Below are 23,226 nucleotides of genomic sequence, written 5' to 3' on the forward strand. Positions count from 1 at the left end.
AATATTTTATATGACCTTGAGAAGAATGTGAGTTTTTGTTGTTGTTGTTGTTTTGCTGTTGTATAAAGTAGTCAAAGTTGTCAATAATAGCCAGCTAATCGATGGTGCTGTTGAGTTCTGCTCTGTCCTTACTGATTTCTGCCTGCTAGACCTGACCATCTCTGACAGAGGGATATTGAAGTATATGATAGTGGATTCATTTTATTTCTCCTTGCATTTCTATTAGTTTTTGCTTCACATATTTTGATGGTCTTGTTAGGTGCATACAATATAAGGATTGTTATGTCTTCTTGGAGAATTTACCCCTTTATCATTATGTAATGCTCCTGTTTATCCCTGATAAACTTAGTTACTCTGAAGAGTATGAGACTTTTAATGCAATGAAATGTATTATCTCTGGGATGATTTTACCTTCTCTATGGGACTTTCTTAGTTTCTTATTAGCCTGCTTTAAAAACTTTTGCTGCAATTTTAAGTCCTATATACCTCCCAGTTCTTCTCTGCTTAAGAAAGCACATTAATAACACTAGTGCTTCTAATAATAATAAAAAACCATTTATATTTTTATCGATGATTGGATTAGTGGTTTATCAACACTTGTCTTTCATTTGTGTGCTCAGGGGAAGGTTTATGGGTGACCCTATTTTGCATCCTTCAATTCTACTTCAAGTTAAGAAGTCAAATCCAACAAAGATGTTGAGAAAACTAAGGGTTAGACCCTGTGCTCATTTCTGGAGGAATCAAGATTAGACCTTATGCTTCCTCAATGCAAAGACTCTGTCTTTCTAATAGCCTGGATTTACAGTGCCTGACACATAATTGCCATACTATATATATTTCTATTAAAGTGAATGAGGAATTGAAGCTTACAATGTTTCCTAAATATACCTGTTTCTTGTTAGTAATGGAAAAGTTAGGGCCAAAGGGCAGTCTTTGTGGCATAACCTTATCTGTGCCCCAAACTTCATTCAGACAGTAGGGCGTTATCCTTTGGCCGCTATGCTCACCTCTCTGTTCATAAGTTCCTTTCCATGAATATTCTCACTTAAATAATCTTCCAGTCATATGACCTACACTGCTAGCTTTCCATACATGTTTAGAGGTTACCTTAGGGTTTAGGTTCCTAAGCTGGGATCTCCCACTAGGAGTGCAAAACATTGTAGACTAATGAATACAAAGATGTACAAGGCAAAGTCACTGAACTCAAATGTACCTACCTTCTAGCTTGAGAGAAAAACTTTCTCAAAAATTATTCAAGAGTGTGAATAAAGGAGGAGTCAGTGTGAAGGAGGAGATGAGGTAAGGATTTGGAGAATGGGTAAGAGTCAGCCACAGGTTCCAAATTGGAGGATAGTGGCAGTAGGCTGAACTTTTAAATTCTATTCCAAGTGGAGATTGGCAGTACAGAATGTTAAGAAACAGATTTAAAGATCGATATCTTTTTTATATTTGAAAAATTTGGTGATGCTCCAGGATACATTCTTTGCATTAATTTTCTACAGAGGCAAAGCAGTCTGCCTAACTGAGGGAATTAGCTTTGGGAGGATAGGAGGTTGCAAGCAATCAGGATAGCAATAGGATTCCTTTGCTTGATTTTGTTGCTTACAGGAATAGAAATTTTTATCCGAACTGATCTTCATTCATGATGAAGGCTTCCTATTGTTAAACATTAGGAAATAATTCTGATATGGAGGCAAAGAAGGTTGAAATATATTGCAATATGTATACTATAAACCTTAAAATTTTTTTGCCTTAACTAACTACGGATACTTGCATAGAAATTGCTCTTTATCTTTCTGCATAGTAATTATCACTGTGCTTGAGAATACATCATTTCCTCACTCTTCTTTGAAGGAAGTTCTAAACCTCCATCCCTACTCCCTTTGGTCTTTCTATTACTTCATTCTATTCCATGATTTTATCTCTGCTCTCACATAACACATGCTAACTCACAAGGAACATGTTTATCTTTATATTGGAATTTTTCATCTTTAGGAAGTTTGTTTATTAGACATTGTGGATAAAGGATTAACAAAACTATTTCTCCTTCTGCATTGACAGATTTGGTCAACTGTCTTCCTTTGTTCTCCCAGGGACTGATGAAGGAAATATGCTATCTAGGTTTCTCGGCTGTATTACATGTATTTAAAAAAGATCTCTGATTGGTAAATTACATCTGGACTATGAAGAACTTTTAATGAGCTGTAAATAACCTGATGAGGATACCACAGCTTAAGGGTTGCCTGATTGATACAACTCCAAGCATATCCCTTGTGGAATTCTGAAAGCTATACCTGTGTTATTATAGGTGCTGGGTTAGGTGACATTTAAGCCTAGACCTGAAAGATGAGTAGGATTAACTAGGCAAAAGGAGTAGTTAGTGAGTTAGGGAGAGTGTTTTTAAAATTCACTTTTGGAGACCCCACCAGGTGAGAGAGAATATAAAATTTTTGAAGAAAGGAAAGACATTTTCTATAACTGGAGCACAGAGAGAAGAAGACAGAGATGCACATGGGAGACTGGAAAAGTAGGCAGGGGCAGGTTGTGTTAAGGAGTTTGGATGATTGTAAAGGTGGCAACAAGTTACTGAAGGATTTAAAGCATCTCCCAACCTGGTTTGCTTATGCATATATCATGATATTTGAAAAAAAAATCGAGACTTAGGCAATATACCTCTTTTTTGGTGCATATTTTGATCATGCTTTATATTCACTCTAGACCAATGGATATTAATGAGAGCATTTTTTTTCCATAATAAGAAGCATTTAAAATTCATATATCATGGATATTGCTTAAAACAGATGTCTATCTGTCTGTCTATCTATCTATCTATCTATCTATCTACTATCTATTTATCTACTTATGCCACTGTGTATTGATAAGAATATAAATAGACTAAAACAGGTGGTATGTACAAGTTATTTAAATTGAGATTCTCTACTGAAGCATATTAACTAATACAGGGAGTAATTAGGATTATTTCTCCATAATCTCTTGGTAACGTGAGTTGGAGAAGTGAGTTCTGAATAGGAAGGAGGCAATAGAACTTGTTATATGGGTTAGAGATGCAGATAACAATTGTAGTTTGCTACATTTTCTAGTTAGTTTTCTTTCAGTCTTTAAATTGCACTCTACAAAAGGAAATGGAAATGGACTATTTAGTCATTCATGTACAAAATCTACTTAGAGTAAGACCCCAATGCTTATAAAACAGAGTGGTTTCTATATAATTGCCTGATATTGTGCTACCCATGAAGATTAAATAACTATTAATTATTAATTACAATATCAGTGCTAGAGGAGTCAGAAATTATTATGAGAGATTTCTGTATTGGTTAGTTTATTCTTTAATTAGTGTATTCATTTTCTTAATAAATATTTGGTGCTTACACTGTGGCAGGGAGTTCTAGAGTGTGTGCTAGGGATAAAAGAATGAACAAAACATGATATGAATACACAATCAGAAAGAGACAAATGGCACAAAGGGAACATACCTGGTCCTTTGAGATTATATAACGAAATGACCTGCTCTAGACTAAACCAAAACAGATTTTAGAACAATGGAAGCTATCATATGATTTTAAACTATGAATGACTTCAAAAGATAACTCTTATATAGTGTTCAGAATAGAGTGGACGGAGTCAGATGAACGCCTTAAGATTTATTAGAACACTTCCATAGGTCTAGGAGAGAGATGCTAATAGCATGGTTTAAGGTGGTGTCAGTGGCGATGAAGAAAAGTGAATAAATTGGAAAGATATTTAGGAGTTAAAGTTAATAGGGTTTTAAGATAAATTGGGTATGGGGGATATCAAAGAAAGGGGCAACATATGAATACTTCTTGGTTTCTGGTTTGTGTAATCAAATGGCTAGTGCTTATATTTGCTTATATATTAGAAAAGAACCAGGGGCAATGTCTGGAATGGGAAGGTGGAGGGGAGAGTAGTAACATTTTTTTTTTTTTAATGGGAGAGACATGAGATATTTAAATGTCTATGGGAAAGATGTAGTTGAAGGGGGAGTGGCTGGATTTTTGAGCAGAGGAGAGAAAGTTTAAAATATAGTGGATAGATGAATTCATAAGAAAAGTAGTAAAATTGCTAGGTAGTTAGGAGATGTTTCGAGATTGATGATAATGAATTTCTAGTGGAATCAATCTGCCCTATTGTATTACTTTCTTAAGCAGTTCTTAAACACAGCCCTGAAGAAAGCTGATAATTGAGTTAGAATTAGGGTTTTGATACAGGTTATAATGAAGAGACAGACATGCTAAGGAATTCAGGATGTATGGTGTTGTTGAAATTATGGGGCCACATAAAGAAGAAAATGGAGAATGGAGGGGTTAATAGATTGGGAAAAAGCAGATCTGTCAGTAGACTGGAGATTCATTAAGGTTGAATGTTGATGTAATTGGACGGTTTAGCTCAACATAGAAGAAGATATGGTCAGAAAACAAGATGGTTCAATTCAAGATTTCAGAGCCGGAAAACATTTTAGATATGACAAATTTCAGATTATGACCTCGGGAGTGGGCGTTTAAGGAAAAGTGAAAAGATTGTTAGAGATGAATTGGTGGAGAAACTGCGAGGCCAGATTTTCAGCAGGGTCATCCACATGGAAACTGAAGTTACGTAGGGTGAGGGCAAGCTTTAGGTGAGGTTGGATTTAAGAACTATTTAGGAGGTATATGAAGTAATAACTTGGAGTTCTTTGTTCTCATGGAATATTTACTGGCATAAATTCTTGCAAAGCAAAATAGTGACACGTTTCCCAATACAAAAGGTAAATAATATCTAACAATTACATATTAAAATTTATTTTATATATTCATATCTTACCTATTTGGGAGAATGTCTTGTTAAAATGAGACTTCTATATCACATACATATCTATATTGCCCCCATTTTAAGTCAAACAAGTATGAAATACTGTGCACATAAATACATGTGCTTTCCTCACATTTGTATCAGTTAGCTTTTTTTCCCACATAACAAACTACTCCAAAACTTTATGGATAATAACAATCACCATTTATTTAACTCATTTTCCTGTGACCTAACTGAGTGATTCTGCTGACTTTGGCTAGATTTGGCTTATCTCAACTAAGTTCATCCATACATCTGTGGTAGGCTGCTGAGATGGCTGGTGGCTAACTGACCTGGGATGGCTCAGATGGATGTCATAGGGCTGCTCCTATGGTCTCTCATCCTCCAAAAGCCTAGTTGCCATTCTTCATATGACAACTTAGAACAGCCATGGGTTCTAAGACCATGACTGGTCTTGGAGGCTATGCTTCTTGAGGTCTAGGCTTGGAACTGGCCCAGTGTCACTTACACCACATTCTGTTGGCCAAAGTAAGTCATAAGGCTAGTCTAGACTCAAGTCAAGATGGGGAAATAGACCCTATCTTTTGATGGGAGAGGTTGCAAAGTCACATTGCCAAAGGATATGGATACAGGGAAGGAAATGACTCGAGCTATTTTTTTCCAAACAATCTACTACACATCCTGTGTGCGAGAATGCTAGATGTAGGTGAAAAACTAAGCAACTGGATATCATAAGTCTGTACTCCTGCTCTCTCATCCCCACTTAATTGTCATGTGTCCTTGGACAAGAAAGTTCTTTGATCATTCCTCTTTTGTTTATAGAGCAAGGGGGGAAGAAGGTAGGAAAGAATACTAGCTGAGTTATCTGCCTACTATCCTTAGTGATAATCAAATGAGAGAATTGATTTGTAGTTTAAATGGCTTTATCATTGTAAGCCATTATTTTTATGCCGATTACATCCCACATCTCTTTAATATGGGAATCCACAAAAATATCCTGAAGAGTTAATAACACTGAGATATCTCCTGGATATTTTTCTTTATGCTCCTATGGCCTGAGGGGCTTTTCAAGTAACTAGCTAGAAAGGAAGGCTGATGACTGAAAGTTCTCCATTAACCCTGCTATGTTCTATTATGCATTTGATGTGTTTGATATTCTCTTCCACCAATGGAACCCCAGGGATTTGTGAACTAAGAGCTCAGAGGTTGGGATAGAGGCAGAATGCCACTGGAGTGCAGAGGAAGGCACAGGAAGATTGGAAAGCATGGAGTGAAATTAAGCAGAAAATGAATGAGCAGACAAAACTGGTGGAAAGCACAGAATCAAGAGATTGTTATAAAAAGGTGTTAGTACAGAAGGGAGTCATTTTATTTTGGCCTGTCAAAGTATCCAGTATTACCATATGGGTTAAATTAAAATTCCCAACAAGGGATGAAATATAATTTGAGGGGACTTCCCTGGCAGCCCAGTGGTTAAGACTTCACCTTCCAATGCAGGGGGTGTGGGTTCGACCCGTGGTTGGGGGGCTAAGATCCCACATGTCTCGTGGCCAAAAAACCAAAACGTAAAACAGAAGCAATATTGTAACAAGTTCAATAAAGACTTTAAAAAATGGTCCGCATCAAAAAAAAATGTTAAAAAAAATTATGTATATTAAAAAAAGTATAATTTGAGGACCAATCTAAAGGTTATGAGGGTGAGTTATAAAATAAGTAAAATCTCTTATTTTAGATAGAGTTGAATATGACACCTCTTCCCCCCTCCCCAAATCACATGATGCAGAAGAAATCATTAATCTGAATTATGTACCGTGGTGAAATGTTAACCTTAACAACACAACAGTGACTAATGGATTTTCCTTAACATTGTCTTGATATTTAAATAAAACATTCTTTAAAAATTACATCAATATTACATGTAGAGCTCAAGGAATTTCACAAAGCAAACACACCTAGTAATTCCTAGTAATGCTGTTGTATTAGGAAACAGAATATTACCATAGCCCTCTCATGTCTTGCATAGTCACTACCCCTCCCTAAACAAAGGAAGCCACTTTGATTTCTAATGATGTCTGATCTAAGAGTAGTTCCATTTGTATTTAAACTTTTATAAATGGAATCATGCAATATATACTCTTTTGTGTCTAGTCTCTTTTTCTCAGTATGATACTTTTTAGATTCATTCTTGTTATTTCATATAGTTCTAGTCTGTTCATGTTTATTTCTGGATAGTATTGCATTGCATGAAGGTGCAATGATTTATTTATCCATTCTACTGGAGATGGACATTTGGATTGTTTCAAGTATTTCATCAAATTTTAGAACAAAGTCATTAACTTTGAGTTTTGATTATAGTAATTGCATTAAATTCTTTTGGATACAAAACAGTGGAGAATGAGATAGCTAAAAAAAAACTTACCAAATAAAGCAAACGCTTCTGTATTACTCATTTTGAATAACAGTTTCTGGTTTTATAAGTAGATGAAAGGGACACTGTGGACAAATTAAAAGGTGAAATTTTGGGGTTATGTTTGAGAGCAAAAAGGAGTTTGGTTTGACTGGAGCACTATTGCTTGGCAAAGGCATGGTTGGAAATGACCTGGCAGTGTGGACAGAAATGGGGTTGTGGACCTTGAAGGCCTATAGATATTGTGTTTAATGTCTATAATGAGCCCCTGGAGGATATGCTCGATACTGTCTTTTAAGAAGATTAATATTGCAGTGATTATTGGGATGAGGACAGGAAGACTGCACAGCAGTTGGCTATTGTGGGAAATGCATGACGAATCTGAAGGACTAGGTCCATTCCTTGCTAGCTGTGTGACTTTAGACAAGTCGTGTAACCTGTCTGAGCTTCAGTGTCCTCCTATGAACAGTGGAGATAGGAGTCCTGGTATTGTGAGAATGAAATGAGTTGGTCCATGTAAGAGAACTGCAGACTCTCTAGGGTTCTGGGGCCTCCACAGACCCCTAAGTAGGCCACTGCTGGGCCTCGGTGGGAATCAGTGGGAGGCAAAGTATTTAATCTCTTTTATTCAGTCTTATAGAGAATGCCTGTATTTAAGCCAATACTGCTGGTACTAATGTGATTTGTTAAATTGCACATTATGCTCTAGATATAGTGAGGTTCAGAATGAGATCAGATAGTGAAGTGCAAGGAGTGTGGACAAGACTGCCTATATTTGATTCTTGGCTCCTCCTCTTACCAGATGCATGAACTTAGTCAAATTATTTAATTTTTCTAGGCTATGTTTTAGTAATGACACCTATCACATAAGATTATTAACTATGCCCCCTCCCTGCCCCACCACACACTCAATTCACCCCACCCACATTTACTTGTGTCGTAAAAAGTTTTTCATACATTTATTGAATGTATTGACTGTTTAACCTATTACCATATGCCATGCTTGGTAATTGACACTAGGTATACTCTTCAAGGGGTTTAGAGTTTCCTGGGATACCATGCATGCAAACAGAGACTTGTAATAAAGTGCTATTATGATGATGGTTGTCATAGCGATGGGCAAAGAGTATATGATAATCCAACATAAGGACACCTAACTCTCACAGTGGGTATAACAATGAAGATGGTGGGGGAAGAAAGAAGATGTCAGGGAAATGGACATGGAGGAGAGAGTCTCTGCCATAAACTATAAGTAAGACCCTGGCCACCAAGAGAGTGGGAGGGAAGAGTGCTTTAAGTAGAGGGGACAAATTGTTAATGTGGCATGAAACAGCATGGGCACTCTGGGAACTACACATAGTTGAGCATGGCAGGAGTCTAGACAGCAGGAGGAGGACTTGCTGGGAGAGATGCTGACCAGACAGGCAGATGCTAGGTCCTGAAGGGCTTTGCATGTCATGGTGGGGAGTGAATACTTGATTCTATAGGTAATGAGCTAATACTAAAGATTTTAGACCAGAGAGGGACATGATTAGATATATATGATGTAAAACGATAGCAGGCAGGTAGCCTATACAGTGTGATCACATAATTAAAGGGAGTGAGAATAGAGGTAGTATGGCTGATGGAGAGGCTATTCCTGTCACACAGTGAGAAAAAACATGAAGCCATGACCAAGGCATGACCTTGGGAATAGGAAAGAAGGGATATTTTTGAGGGATTTATTCAGGTATATTTGGAGCACTTTGAATGCTGAGATCCTCAAGACTTGATAACCAGTTGGATGTGACAGGAAAGGGGATGCTCAGCCCCAGGTCTGAGAGACTGGGTTCATAATGATGTTGTTCACAAGAGTAGGGACATATTACCTTTTGAATACCTATGGAATGTCTAAATGGAAATGTACAGCAGGTGTTTGGCTTCTGTATCAGGAACTCATAGAAGTCAGTTGAAACATGGACATGCAGTAAATCAACCAGGAGAGGCTGAGGGTAATCATAATGAGAATCCTAACACATAAAAGAAGCATGGATAAGGTTAGCCCCAGAAAATGATTTTGAAAGAGATGTCAGCTGGGGAGTTGGCTAAGATCTAGGAGAAAGTGGTGACATAGAACCCATGACAGAGAGAGTTTACAATACTTACCAAACATTTTGTAACATTTAAATAATATTGGACATGGCTATAGAAAATGGTGCTTTTTGATTAAGTGGAGTCCAGAGTAGGTACCCCTCAGGGTGGATCACCTCCTCTTGGAGAGATCTGCCTACATCAGAGGTCAGGGGAATGTGTCCTCCCGTTATTTGGGCCTAATTTGAGTGGGTCCTGATTCTTTACATCTAGTTGAGGGTTGTGACTAGTTTTTAGTTTAAATGGGGATAAAGGTTTCCTCTCTGTTTTTTCTTCTTTTGTTTTTAGCTGTTTTTAGAAAAAATAATTACAGTGGAAATAATTTTCTCTGTAGTATTGTGTTGGCCAAAAAGTTCATTCCGGTTTTTCTGTAAGAGCTTATAGAAAATCCCGAATGAACTTTTTGGCCAACCCAGTATTTAAATAGAAGTAACACAGTTCCTTTAAAAATTGGAGCTAAGTGGAGGACAACATCTACAATAACACTTTTTATTTTTTAATTTAACCCTCTGAGTTTTTCATGCATTTTGACTATGGGTTTCTTTAGAGCAGAAGCAAGGCATATTTGTCTTAATGTCCCCAGGGCACAGCTCAGAGCCTGCCATGTAGAAATGCTCAATAAAAACTTATTTTTGTCTTTCTTGTTCATGATTATGTAGTTCCTTTTTTGAGAGCTTCCAAGCTCTCTTGAATCTTCTTACCTTTCAACATCTCATTTCATTGAATTATGCCAGTTCATCTTCTGAATTTTATTAATGCTACTCTTACTGTCTAAAGTTCAATATCCCTGCCTCCCCCAAGTGTTCAAGTGAAATAAGAATTGATTTAAGGCTGCGTATATGCCACAGCATTTGAGAGTAGGAATAGAGATAGAGCCAGGCCTAAGGTTATCGAGGTTGAGACAGAAAATTGTCAGGATGCTCCTGTTCCTTTTTTGCTTCCATAAGGTCTCCTGTTTCTACTTCTCTTTGTTTTCTCTCTCTATTTCAAATTTTTATTTTGAAAAATTTCAAATATATACTATCATATAGAGTATAACCAAATGCATTCCCAGCCTTTTTTCACTGTAACTTTACGATACCATAATTAGAGTCTCATTAATGTTACATCTGTTCTACTATACCAACCAATTCCTCCATGTTGATCAGACTTAAGTTCAGAGTAGGTTATGTTAGATGCCTTGTCTCCTCCCTGGGATATAGAATTAGCAGTAAGGAAGTCATGGACTCTGTGAGACTTGGAGGTGATGATCAGATGAGAGGGTCCTGGGTCACTGCTTTGTCTTTCCCTCATGCACCAGCAATGGCTTTACCCTCTCTACCTGGGTGGCTTATCACCTGCTTCCTCAAAAAGTAACTTTGAGAACTTCACTGATTGAATAAAGTCTATGCTATATTTCCATTTGGATAATGCTATATTTGATGTTTTAAGCTTCTTAACAAAATATGAATATTCTTGCTGCCATTCCCTTATAGTATTCTTTTCAATGACTATTGCCAGAAGATGATAGAGTTTTGTAGGTATGTTCCCATTCTAGGTTCAACTCTTCACTTTTTCACAGCTCTACAAATTTAGTGTTTATCATAACTGTGGCAGGAGTTGGTGGAAATAATGGCATTTGCTCATTCTAATATACACAGAAGTATTTCCTGTTTGCTTGACAGTAAAAGTAGGATTCCTTTTTCAGAAGTTTTGCTGTTCATAGCATTTATAAAGTAAGAAATAAAATTAAATCTTTTAGAGTACAGCAAAAGTTTTGTAGGAAGAAGAAATAAAAGGTCTAAATTCATCACCCTATTTCTATACTCTGAGTATATTGCATTTGAGCTATTTTCTCCTTTGGTTTTTCTCTGTGTTATTTATACTCCACTTATGAAAATAAACTCCATCTTCCTTACCTAATGAAAAGTTTTTTTATCTAATAATCTGCAAATATCTTATTTCCTGGTGGGAAGGAATCTGCATTTAAAAAGTTTCTTTATCACTTCAGCTTTTTGTTGTTGTTGTTGACTTAAAGTCGGAGCTGTAGTATGTGTATGTTCTTAGTATATAAATGGTGATTGAGTTCATTAAGGTGAACCACTGTATTGTTTTCCTTAGCCTTTTCTTTTCTGAAAGTGTTGTGTCATTTCTTTTTTTTTTAATTCAGGGAATCAGCAGTCTCTTCAGTTCTTTAAAAGTGGTGCGTCTCTTGCGACTGGGCCGTGTTGCCAGGAAATTGGACCATTACCTAGAGTATGGAGCAGCGGTCCTTGTGCTCCTGGTGTGTGTGTTTGGACTAGTTGCTCACTGGCTGGCCTGCATATGGTACAGCATTGGGGACTATGAGGTCATCGATGAAGTCACAAACACCATCCAAATAGACAGTTGGCTCTACCAGCTGGCCTTGAGCATTGGGACTCCGTATCGATACAATACCAGTGCAGGGATATGGGAAGGAGGACCCAGCAAGGATTCACTGTATGTGTCCTCTCTCTACTTTACCATGACAAGCCTTACAACCATAGGATTTGGAAACATAGCTCCTACCACAGATGTGGAAAAGATGTTTTCCGTGGCCATGATGATGGTTGGCTGTAAGTATCTTTTCTTTTATTTTCTTTTAAAAAAAAAACTATTGTTGTTGATAGTTCTCCAGGCTCCAGTCTCTGACAGGAGTAAATGAAACTACTTTGTCTTCAGAAAAATGTTTAATTCATATCATTTACATTGGTTTAATTTTTATTCAGCCTTAGAAAATAAAAATACACAATAATATAATTTTACTTTTTAGAATGTTTTAGCACATGAAAAGCAGTATGAATGGACTGATACAAAAATTAAAATGGGAACTCTTTGATTTAGTTCTGTTCATAGCATTGTACCTGGCAGAGCTATTTCCAAAAGGAGACCAATATCTAGAAAGGCAGCATCTGGCATATTCCATAGGTTTTGTGGGCAATGCATAAAATTCTGAAAAAGTAGACAGGGTCTGATGTGAGATACCCTGTTTAGAAAATGTTTTATTTAATAATTAGTTTTATGTAGGCTTTTACAATTAAGACTAGGCAAAGAGTTTATAAATCTAGTCTCCATTACAAAATTCTAGCTGGAATATATTCTGGTCTGAGAGAATGAAAGGATTAGTAAATGTAAGCTTATTTAGCAATGACAAAAGTGTCTAGGATGTAGCATACAGACCTGAGAACTAAATGTCTTGATGATATTCTTGGGAGTAGAATGCTGTCTACAGGAGTGAAGGACCAAGTATTCTATCCTCAGACTGAGGCTGGATGATACAGAAGATCAGAATTAAGGAAATACGTACAAAAGAAACTGTTGAAAAATGGAGATTTTTGAGGACTTCATCACCATACACACCCTCACGTTGACTTTGATGATTTATCCAAGCCTAGTTCTGAGACCTAGAGTAACCTTGGGACTGGAGTTATTTTATTTATTTATTTATCTATTTGGCTGCTTTGGGTCTTAGTTGCGGCACACGGGATCTTTTGTTGCGGCACGTGGGCTTTTCTAGTTGTGGTGTGCAGGCTTCTCTCTAGTTATGGTGCATGGGCTCCAGAGCGTGCGGGCTCAGTAGTTGCAGTGCGTGGGCTTAGTTGCCCTGTGGCATGTGGGATCTTAGTTGTCCAGTGGCATGTGGGGTCTTAGTTTCCCGATCTGGGATCAAACCTGTGTCCCCTGCATTGAAGGCGGATTCTTAACCACTGGATCACCAGGGAAGTCCCAGGACTGGAGTTATGATTAGTGTTATTAGCACCTTTTAAGCCTCTGGGTCATGGTAATTGGTTTTTGGTCTAAGCCATCCTCTTTGAGATTCCACATTATAGAATTTTATATTATGACACTAATGGGAAAAATGTTAGAGTCCAGGAATGTCAGCTGACTCATGGAAGGTCAGTATCTTGGGTCTAAACAAGGTACTTTTCGGAGTTCATAATGTCTGCAAGCTATTGGACACCAATGTTAACAGTTGTTTAGCCTTCTGTACTCCTTTGTACAGGTACAGAAACAAGAACACACAGGTTCTCTTTGCTGCTTAAAAGTAACAGAGGGAGAGTGAGAATTCCAAGTGCTGTTTCCTCCAGAGGCTTTTAGGAGGAAAATGTTCTTACAAAGAGATCCTGATGATCTCTTAATTAAACTACTGCCTACACACTGATAGTGGTAAGATGTATTGGCAAAAATGGTGCTTTATAAATTCAGAAGACAACGTTTTGTCAGATGCAGTATTTATTACTGTACTACTTTTAATATTTATATAATGCATTTTGCCTTATACTTGAGCATAGTTAGATTAAAAAATTTATTTTGAATTATAGATTCACTGGAAGTTGCAAAGACAGTATAGTGAGGGCCTTTGTGCCCTTCCCTTAGTTTCCTCCAATAGTTATATAACTCTAGTATGAGATCAACATTGGCATTGGTACCATGTGTGTATATAGTTCTGTGTTGTTTTATCACGTGTAGATTCTGTAACCACCACTGAAATCAAGACACAGAATTGATCCATTACCACAGAGATCTCCCTCATGTCACACTCACCCCTTCCCCCAAGCCTCCCTAACCCTGGCAACTACTGATCTGTTCTTTATCTATATAATTTTGTAATTTTGAAAATGCTATATAAATGGAATCATGCAAAATGTGATTTTTTGAAATTGGCCTTTTCCACTCAGCATAAGTCCCTTGAGATCCGTCTGAGTTGTTGAGTGTATTAATAGTTTGTTCCTTCTTATTCCTGAGTAGTATTCCATGGTTTGGATATACTGCTGTTTAATCATTCATCTATTGAAGGACATTTTGATTATTTCTAGTTTTTGGCTATTACTATAAAACTTTCATGCACATTTGTGTAGTTTTTTGTTTGGACATAAGTTTTTAGTTCTCTGGGATAAATACCCAGAAAAGAGATTTCTGGGACATATAGTGTCTATTTATTTTTTTAAAGAAATTGTCAAACTATTTTGCAGAGTGGACATACTAGTGTAGTTTGATTTTTCAACAAGAGAATAACAGAAAAATAAAATCTATGTAGAGTTGAAGGACACCATTATTTACTTTGTTTCTCAGGCCCCAAAACTTGGGAATCATCCTAGATTCCTGTTTTTCTCATGTATTACATCTATTCATAACAAGTTTTATTGGCTTTACCTTCAAAATACTCCATTCAAACCACTTCTTCAGAAATTCTTCTCAATGCTACCCTTCTATACAAAACCACCACAATGCCAATCACTCTTATTCTCTTCCCTTTAACCTTTTTCTTCATTGTATCTACCAAGACCTGAAACCATGTTTACTCTGTTTTTCTTTTCTTCAGAATGTAAGCTCCATGACACTAGGGCCTTTGTCTACCTTTTTTGCCTCTATATACTCAACTTCTAAATAATTCTTAATGCCATGCTCAATCTAAATTTGTTGTATGATTATAATAAGAATCTCCTGTTATTGAATCCACCCCAGTCAGGTCTCTGATGAACATACATTCCAGAAAAATGCACACTCTTTGAATTTTAGCCATGATGCCTTTGTGAAAGCCCTGGTGAGCTCACCTGTATTGTCTGCCTGTGGTAGTGCAGCAGCTCCTTCAGCTGGATTGCCCCAATCTTAAGTCTCTCATGAGGCCTGATAATAAGTTCTGAGAGGCTAGTCATTAGAAGCACCAACAACCCTTTCTCCCACCATTTTTTTTTTTTTTTTTTACCATCTACGTTCTGAATTTACCTACATTGGAAATTTTCACATAGATTCAGTTGAGTTTTCAAAACTTCATTTAGTTCAGAGTTGGTCCCATTCTTCTCTACTTCATGTATGGCTAATTATATTGCTATATCAAAATTTCTTTCTCCTCTCTTTTTCTGTTCCTGTCTTAATTTCAAAATGAAGTTCTGGTCATAAAGTGGATCCTTTTCTTCCTGAGTTTCTGCTATCTCCTTTCAACATCTGAATAAAGCAATATCTGATATCTTTTACCTGTCGAATTTGGTTTTCTTTTTATGCCTCTGAACAAATCCAGCTTCTATAGCCAGAGTGTTCCAAGGAGATGCCTTTTAATTTCCTTCTTAGTTCTTGGGTCCTTAGTAATTTCATGGAATATTTCCTTTGCAACAACCCAAGAAGCTGATAGAAAGCTGTTAAGACCCATGAAGTGTTACAGTAACTTCCCACAATTCCAAAACTTATTAGACACACATGCACAAAATATCAACCAAATGTGGCTATTTCAGCTGTTTGTGATCTTAGTATAATTTTTTTCCTGAGATAGTGTTGCCAAAATCTTGGCTCCCTGTACACCGATGCCAAAATGAGATACAGAGAGTTTTGGAGGAGAAAGAAAGGGTGGCTTTATTCTTTGCCAGGCACAGAGGCGAACACAGCAGGGTAGCACCTCAAGTGCTGTGCCCAGCTCCCTGGGGAATAGGGAGAGGTCTTATAGTCAGGGCTCATGGGCAGGGGTATGCGATAAGGATTAAGGTGGTAACGGTCCTGCATTCTTCTTTCTTCTGCAGTTTCAAAAGGGTGGGGTTGCTGACAAGATTAGGGTGTGTGCAGGGTCTCAGGTGGTCAGTCTCCTAATCTTGATGAGCTTCTCTGGTCCCTTTAATCTTGTCTCAGGTGGTTTCCTGGCTGCTCCTCCCTTGGTTTGCAACTGTTCAAATCTGCCCTTTGGAACTCAGGGAAGGTCACGGAGGCTGGAGTCTTGGCTGTAAGACATGGGGGACAAAAAGGGCTCTGTGCCTGGGAGCCCCATAGAGCCCTGCTCAGTTTCAATAGCACCAGGGAAAACAAAGGAAAACAAACCACCAGTGTTCTCAAAACCTAATATGTGTTACCAGCCACAGACCTAGCCAGGGATTTAGCGTGTGTGTGTGTGTGTGTGTGTGTGTGTGAGAGAGAGAGAGTGAGAGAGAGAGAGAGAGAGATGGAGAAGGGGAGTAAGGGAAGAGGGAGATAGAAAACCAGTTTATGCTTTCAGCTGTGCTAGGATCTAGTCAATCTGTGCCAGCTATTTGAGAAGCACCACTTGTAACCTTATAACTCAATAACTGAGAAAGATGTTTTGTCAAAAAGTTTTTGGAGATACCAAGTGCCTATTTTCTGTTGAGAAAGTAATCACTGCTTGTAAATGATAGCTTCATTTTTCTGGAGAAAGTCATCTGAAATTTTTGTGCCTTCCAGGAAAATTTAAAAATTTCAGGGGCAGCAAATCCAGTTCCTAGAGACTTTCTGAGCCCTCTTCTTTCTTTAATGGCCTTTCCTCTGAGACTCCTTGGTTCTTTCTGTTACTGAGTCCAAGCTCGCTCTGCTCACCGCGAGACAGGCCAGTAACTCGGTAGACGAGGTGTTGAGGCAAGGAAAGACGGCAGACCGAGAAGATGGCGGACTAGTGTCCCCAAAACACCATCTTATCGGGGTCTGGATGCCAGTTTCCTTTATAGAACAGAGAGGCGAAGAGTTGAGGAAGAAAAGTAAAAAGGCCATTCGTCTTGCAAAATCTTCTTGCTTGGCCTGCATCGGGGAGGGGATGTGTTAATTTCTTCTTTTCTGCAGCCATTCACAGGTGGGCAGGGTCAGAATGTCTCTCTGTGAGCTGAACAAAAGCCTTTTAGTTTGTCAGGCAGAGGGTCAGGGTTCCCTGTGGCAGGCCATTATGTATGCTTACAGCTGTAGATAGTGATTATAATAAGAAAAGCAATGAAAAGCAAAGGTAAAAGTTAAAGAAACAGAACCAACGCGGAGTCAGAATTCGCTCTTCCCTGTTAGATTTCCCCCTGATGCTAAATTGCATGTAGACTCTGTCCTGGACCACAGTCTCAAAGGTCTCCTTGTTGATATCAGGCAAATCTTCAAGCAAAGTTTATGACCGTGGCCTCCCTTCAATCCCAGTCACCTTATGTTTCCTCTTGATCCCTTCTATGTCAGCAGGATCCCAGAGTATTTCTCTTACCTGCTACCTAGGGATTTCTTAGGCTTATATCCTTTGTTCCTACATTCCCTCTAGGTAGAGAATCTTCCTGCTCAGATTCCAGATCTGGAAGGGTTGTTTCTTACATAGACCGACAACCATGTGTTTTTTTACCTCAAATTTGTCTTCTCTTAGTTTTGGCATGCGCTATGCCTTGAGTGCACTCCTTGGTTCTGGTAGCAGCCATTACTACCCCAGGACAGTCAGTTCTGAGTGAACCTGACTACTCTGCTGATATTCACGAAATTCACTACTAAAGGGCTTTTGTGAAAAAGAGCATTTTCGAAGTTTAGTTCTGCAGCAGTTGTGGAGAATAGCATACCTTATTTTTTAGATCAAGATGTGAGTCATCTCTGCTAATTTGCTCAGTAAATACTTGATGATGCCTTCCTGAAATATTTTCAAATCCATTTCATTCATATAATCTTATGATTGAGCCCCTAGTAACTTTCTTTTTTTCCCCAAAGATTAGCAGACTGACTGATTTTGCTTCTATTTAGAAAGCACCTTCATACACTGATAATTTGTTTTGATGGCTATAAAGCAAAGGAATATGAATTGGAATATTCTGATATGATTATCCTTTTTGTCTTAATGTATTTTTATGAATCCTCTTTTAAAGATTTATCAAGAAAGCAATTGCTTAGCTCCTTCTTCATTACTAAATAATCACATAAAATATTTTAGTTTAATCCAACAATTATAAAAAACTTTACATTTGCATCTTTCACTACAATTTTATAAAAAAAAGAAACAAAATAAAAATGTGAATAACTTTTTGCCATGAATCATGTCCGACCATAAATTAGTTTGCTTTTGTTTGCTTTGTTTTCTTTTAATATACTATAAAATATTAAATACATTAGTAAACATGTAGACAGTATATTTCAAAGGACTGTAAGTATTTGGGTATTTATTTTATTTAAAAACATTTTTCTCTCTTTCCATTGTTGTCTGCTTAGTTGCTAAATTGAGGCTTCCTACCTCACGTGGTATATGACACTCAGAATCTGTCCTGGTAGGATGCCATGCAAACTAAGTCCCTAAAAGTAAAGCAAAGCAAAATGAAAAACTACAAATATGAAAATTGCGAGGTTTAATTGGTAGTGAGGAAACCCTGTCATAATAATGCTAATCTGCAATTTTTAAATAGGATGTAATCCATGATAGATCAAATAGTCTCAGGACTTTCTGTAATGCACTGGCAAATGGTTTAACACATTTAGAAGAATAGCAGGGGAGTAGGATGTGTATGACAGGAAATTTGAATCTCCATGTGGGTGGTTAAGAGCCACCAGGGAGCACTTAGTTACACTCTGGTCACTCAGCGTCACGCAGAGGAGACAGATGCCACACATCATATTCTCCAGTTCATGGGCTCGGTTAGCACTCTCTGTGGGGTTCAGATAAAACCCAAGCTGAGATTATGGGCATTGCCCTCACCCCCCTCCATAGGAAATGGAAATAAATACAAGATGGTGAGACTCAGAGATTGGGAGAATACAGAATAAGGTGGAGCAAAGGCCTGTGTGACCTTGGATAGTTTTTGGATCTCTTTGGGTTTTTAATTTTTTCAAGTGTGAAATGCAGAGTTGAGATAAATGACTTTTAAGGTTCCTTTCAGTACTAACATTCTGTATATCTAAGATTCAGTTAGCGCAGTTATGCCACTGTCCTTAGAATTGGACTGGTTATTGGAGATGAGGTTAATATGGAAAAGGAAGGGGTGTCACTTAAAAGTTTTAGGGCTTTTCATATACAGTGCATATCTTGTTTTATGGAGAATAAGATATATCTTATATGGAATATATTTAATAAAGAGTTTAGAGGGAAGAACTTCAGGGAATATTATGGAGAAAAAAATTATACTTTTGGAAAGAGCAGTGTTTTTCCATATAGAAGTTAGGAAGCTAGGAAGACTGAAAGGCATTTGCCTCAGGGCATAGGAATAGACCCCAGGGAGAGTGCCCAGTGGGGACTCTGAAGGATATTTGGCCTGGATGGATATCGAGGCAGGTTAAAAGTGAGTTGTTACACTTTTCCAAAATTAAAAAAAAGTTTCTTTACAAATCTTAACATGAAACTTTAGGTGACACAGATATAATATCTTTAAGTTATGTGTTAAATTTTTTCTTGCCCTCACTATTGTGGTGTAGGTAGGAAATGGAGTGTGAACACACTGATTTTTAATTCTGGTTTTAGTTTTAACCAGATGGAGAGAGCTTTAAGCTTAATGTTTATTTTAGAAACTGGGTCAATTCTTTGTATCTGCTTTACCCCTGCTTATAAAAAAGACTTCTCTTCTTCTTCTCTTTTCTTTCTTTCTTTTTTTTTTAATAATCATTCCTGCCTTACAGGGTGGGTTTTTTAAATTTATTTATTTATTTATTTATTTATGGCCGTGTTGGGTCTTCGTTTCTGTGCGAGGGCTTTTCTCTAGTTGCGGCAAGTGGGGACCACTCTTCATCGCGGTGCGCGGGCCTCTCGCTATCGCGGCCTCTCTTGTTGTGGAGCACAGGCTCCAGACGCATGGGCTCACCAATTGTGGCTCACGGGCCCAGTTGCTCTGCGGCATGTGGGATCTTCCCAGACCAGGGCTCGAACCCGTGTCCCCTGCATTGGCAGGCAGATTCTCAACCACTGCGCCACCAGGGAAGCCCCTTCTCTTTTCTTTAATGAGCTGTGTATCCCATGAAGAAAAATATTTCATGGAGCCCAAAGTTCAGGGTTATAGGCACCTTTTTTTATGGCTTAGTAGTTTCAGATGTACAGTCCAGTAGTTTGAAAAAGACTGTGACGTGGACTTTACTCTCTGTTTCTTATTCAAAATAGAACTTGTATCTTTTGCGGGAATGTTCTTTTATACTCATGTTTCTTTTTATGCCTAGTCACATTTTCACAAAACCTCTCAGATTCTATAAAGTTTTTTTCCCAGAAAACAACAGGAAATTTTCTCATTCGCCTATTAAGTAGCCCACCTCTTTGCAAGGATTTGATCTCTGGAACTACCTTGTGTCCCTGTATTACTCAAAATTATTGAATTCATTCAGCATTATGCCAGATGTTCTGGTAGTTATGGTATTAGGAAGACAGCCTGGATACTTCCTAGCCCTCAGTAAGTTAGCGGTATGGTGAGTGTCAGACAAAAAAATATCACTGAATCCTCTCTCTCTCTCCCTCTCTCATTCTTTTCAACCCCATCTCCGTTCCCATCTCAGTTTCCATCCCCATTGCCCATCCCTGTCCCAGTCCCTATCTCTCTATCTCTATCTTCATCTCATCTCTTTTTGTACTGTGAACTAAGAGCTAAGACTTTGAACAGGTGAATAAGGAACTTGGGCTGAAGAGTAAGGCTGGTAAGAACAGAGTCTCTGGTTGTCCTGTTTATTGTATTTTTAACACAAAGTATTGTGCCTGGTTGGTAGCTGTGCTAATTAAACATATGTTGAATAAACAAATGAATAAACAAGTTCACCTGCCTCAGCCTGAGGAATCCAGGAAGGTTTCTAGGAGAAAGTGACTCTTGAGCTCAGAATACAAAAACAAGTCGGTGAATGAGGCAGGATTTAGGTACTTTCCAGGTAAAGAGAACCCATGTGAAAAAACATAGGAATGAACTGGGTTGGCTTTTTCTGCTGCAGTCCGTGTATTTCACTTTGGCTTGAAGAGAAAGTAGATGTGGATGGGGAGGAAGAAAGGAACCAAGGTGCCAAAAGGCTTTGTATAGCTTGAGAAGGAGTTTGTCTTTTATCCTAAAGGTTATGAGCTAAAGAAGAAGGATTTTGTTTTTCAGTGCAGAGGATAGTTTGGAGGAGATACAGGCTGTGGGCAGAGAAGCAAGTTGGGGGCTGTGGCAGTAATCTAGGAAGACATAAATGAGGTGGTAGGGATAGGGAGGATGGTACGGCTTAGAATTGGTAAAATCTTTTTTTTTTTTTTTTCTTTTTTTCTGTAAAGGGCCAGATTGTAACTGTCTTAGGTTTCAAGGGCCATAATGTCTCTGCTGCAACTACTCATTGTGCTGCTGTGGTGCTAAAGCAGCCATAGACAGTACACAAACCAATGAGCAGAGCTGTGTTCCAGTAAAGCTTTAAGCAGGTGGCATTTGGCACATGACCCATCGTTTCCCATGGTCTAGCACAGACAGTATCGGCTGTGAGAAGACCATGGACTTTGGAATCAGACAAATCTAGGTTCGATTTTTTTTTTATCACTTATTAAGAATTTACATCAATTATCTAAACCATCATCGGTAAAAGGGAGATAATAGTCCCTACATTACAGAGTTATTTGAAATACTCAGTAAGAGATTGTAAAGTTGCTGAAACATTTTTTTAAGTTGTTATGGTGATCGAACGAATGAGTGAGATATGGTAGAAGGAAGAGTTCAAAAGCACTTGTAGATTTCTGGCTAATTCAGCTGAGTGAAAGACAAAGCTCTTTTCTAAGATGAGAAAGAAAGCGCAGGTATTACTGGGGCAAGAGTGCAGTTCTTTTTTGGACATGTTGAGTGTGAGGGGTCTTCAGGTCATTTGTTAGAGATGTCCATGAGGTTAGAAGTGATAGAAGTTAGAAGTGTGGCTTTGGGTTCCAGAGACATGAGGCACTGAGAAATCTCTTTAGGAATCACAGTGTAGAGAAAGGAATTGTTGTCAAGAGCATGCAAGATAGAGCCAGAATGAAGCTGGCCAAGGGTGGACCCTGGAGGAAGGAGAGCCAGAGAGGTTAGGAAGAGAACCCAGAGGGGTAAAAAGGAAGCATGGATCCAGAAGAAGGGTTTGTTGCTAACAAAGAATGAGAGAGAACTTCAAGAAGTAAGGGGGAACAGCAAGACAATGGATATTGAATCAGGGGCAATCTGGCTGGAATTAGGAGGCCATGTGACCTTCCATGAGTAGTTTCATTGGATAGTTGAAGGGAGAGAGCCACAGGGGCATTTGTCTTTATGAGCTCTAAGTCTTTTTTTGTTTTCTATGTGAAGGAAAATAATTTTAATCAGTAGCCGTTAACCTAGTGCAGGTAGACTATGCTTGTACCGTATTTTTCACTGCCGGTGTTGCTTTTATCTGAATCAACTTTCAAGTTCAATAAAATATATTTAAATTAGATTATTAGGTGTATTATATATGCATGGAGTTTGAGAGGAATTTCATGTTACAAAATAGAAAAACAAAAAACTGACTTTGAGAGAAGTTTTTTATGAAATTCCACTTTCTAAGAACAGGCATTTTAGTCAAGAGAGAATTTTATTTACTGATGACTACAAGATGATTTGGGACCTTAGAATAAATTTAGTTTTGATTTCTGTGAATGTATATTGCCTGGGACAGGTTGTTACCTTGTAGGAGAAGTGGTGCTCTGCCATAGAGAGCACTGGGGAATTGCATGATCCTTACATAAGTAGTATCAAGGATCAGTGGACATATGATTTAAATTTTGCTGGAGATAAAGTAGTTAGATTTTTTTCCCACAGGTTGAAGGACCAGCAAATCCATAGATGAATATATTTAGAACATGTTAAGATAAATATCATCCCCAATGACCTTTATGCATGGATTTAAGAACTGCTTTGGAATGCTCCAAGAGGGAATTTTCTTTGGGGCAATTTCTAAGCCAACTAGTTCCCAAGTGACTGCTTCTTACCTACTTACTTAATTTTTACAAATATTGTGGTGACTGAGGTAGGCCTCCCTTGGAGTTCAGGTGCCAGGCACACGGTCTTGGGTTTGGGCTGTGTGTGTAGGAAGGAAGATTTCTATGGGATGAGAACTATATCCAGGTTGACTCTTTGGAAATATTGGAGACTTTTAAAAATTCTCTCTGAAGATAGCTCTGGAACTACCCTTTTAGATCCTATTTTCTTTAAAGTCAAATTTATGTTTAACAACCCCCA

The 23,226-nt window shown here is 38.0% G+C and overlaps 1 protein-coding gene across 2 annotated transcripts in view; it reads left to right on the forward strand.

The window, feature by feature from the left end:
• The window catches only part of KCNH5 (potassium voltage-gated channel subfamily H member 5), a 332,299-nt gene that overhangs the window by 76,787 nt on the left and 232,286 nt on the right, over nt 1-23,226 (forward strand). For both annotated transcript variants that reach the window (XM_082386478.1, XM_082386477.1), the window contains exon 7: nt 11,514-11,940. In XM_082386478.1, the coding sequence (XP_082242604.1) occupies nt 11,514-11,940 (427 nt within the window). The remainder of the gene's footprint in view (nt 1-11,513; nt 11,941-23,226) is intronic.

Source organism: Balaenoptera borealis (genome assembly GCF_965194805.1).
Source record: "Balaenoptera borealis genome assembly, chromosome: 3".
Lineage (NCBI taxonomy): Eukaryota > Metazoa > Chordata > Mammalia > Artiodactyla > Balaenopteridae > Balaenoptera > Balaenoptera borealis.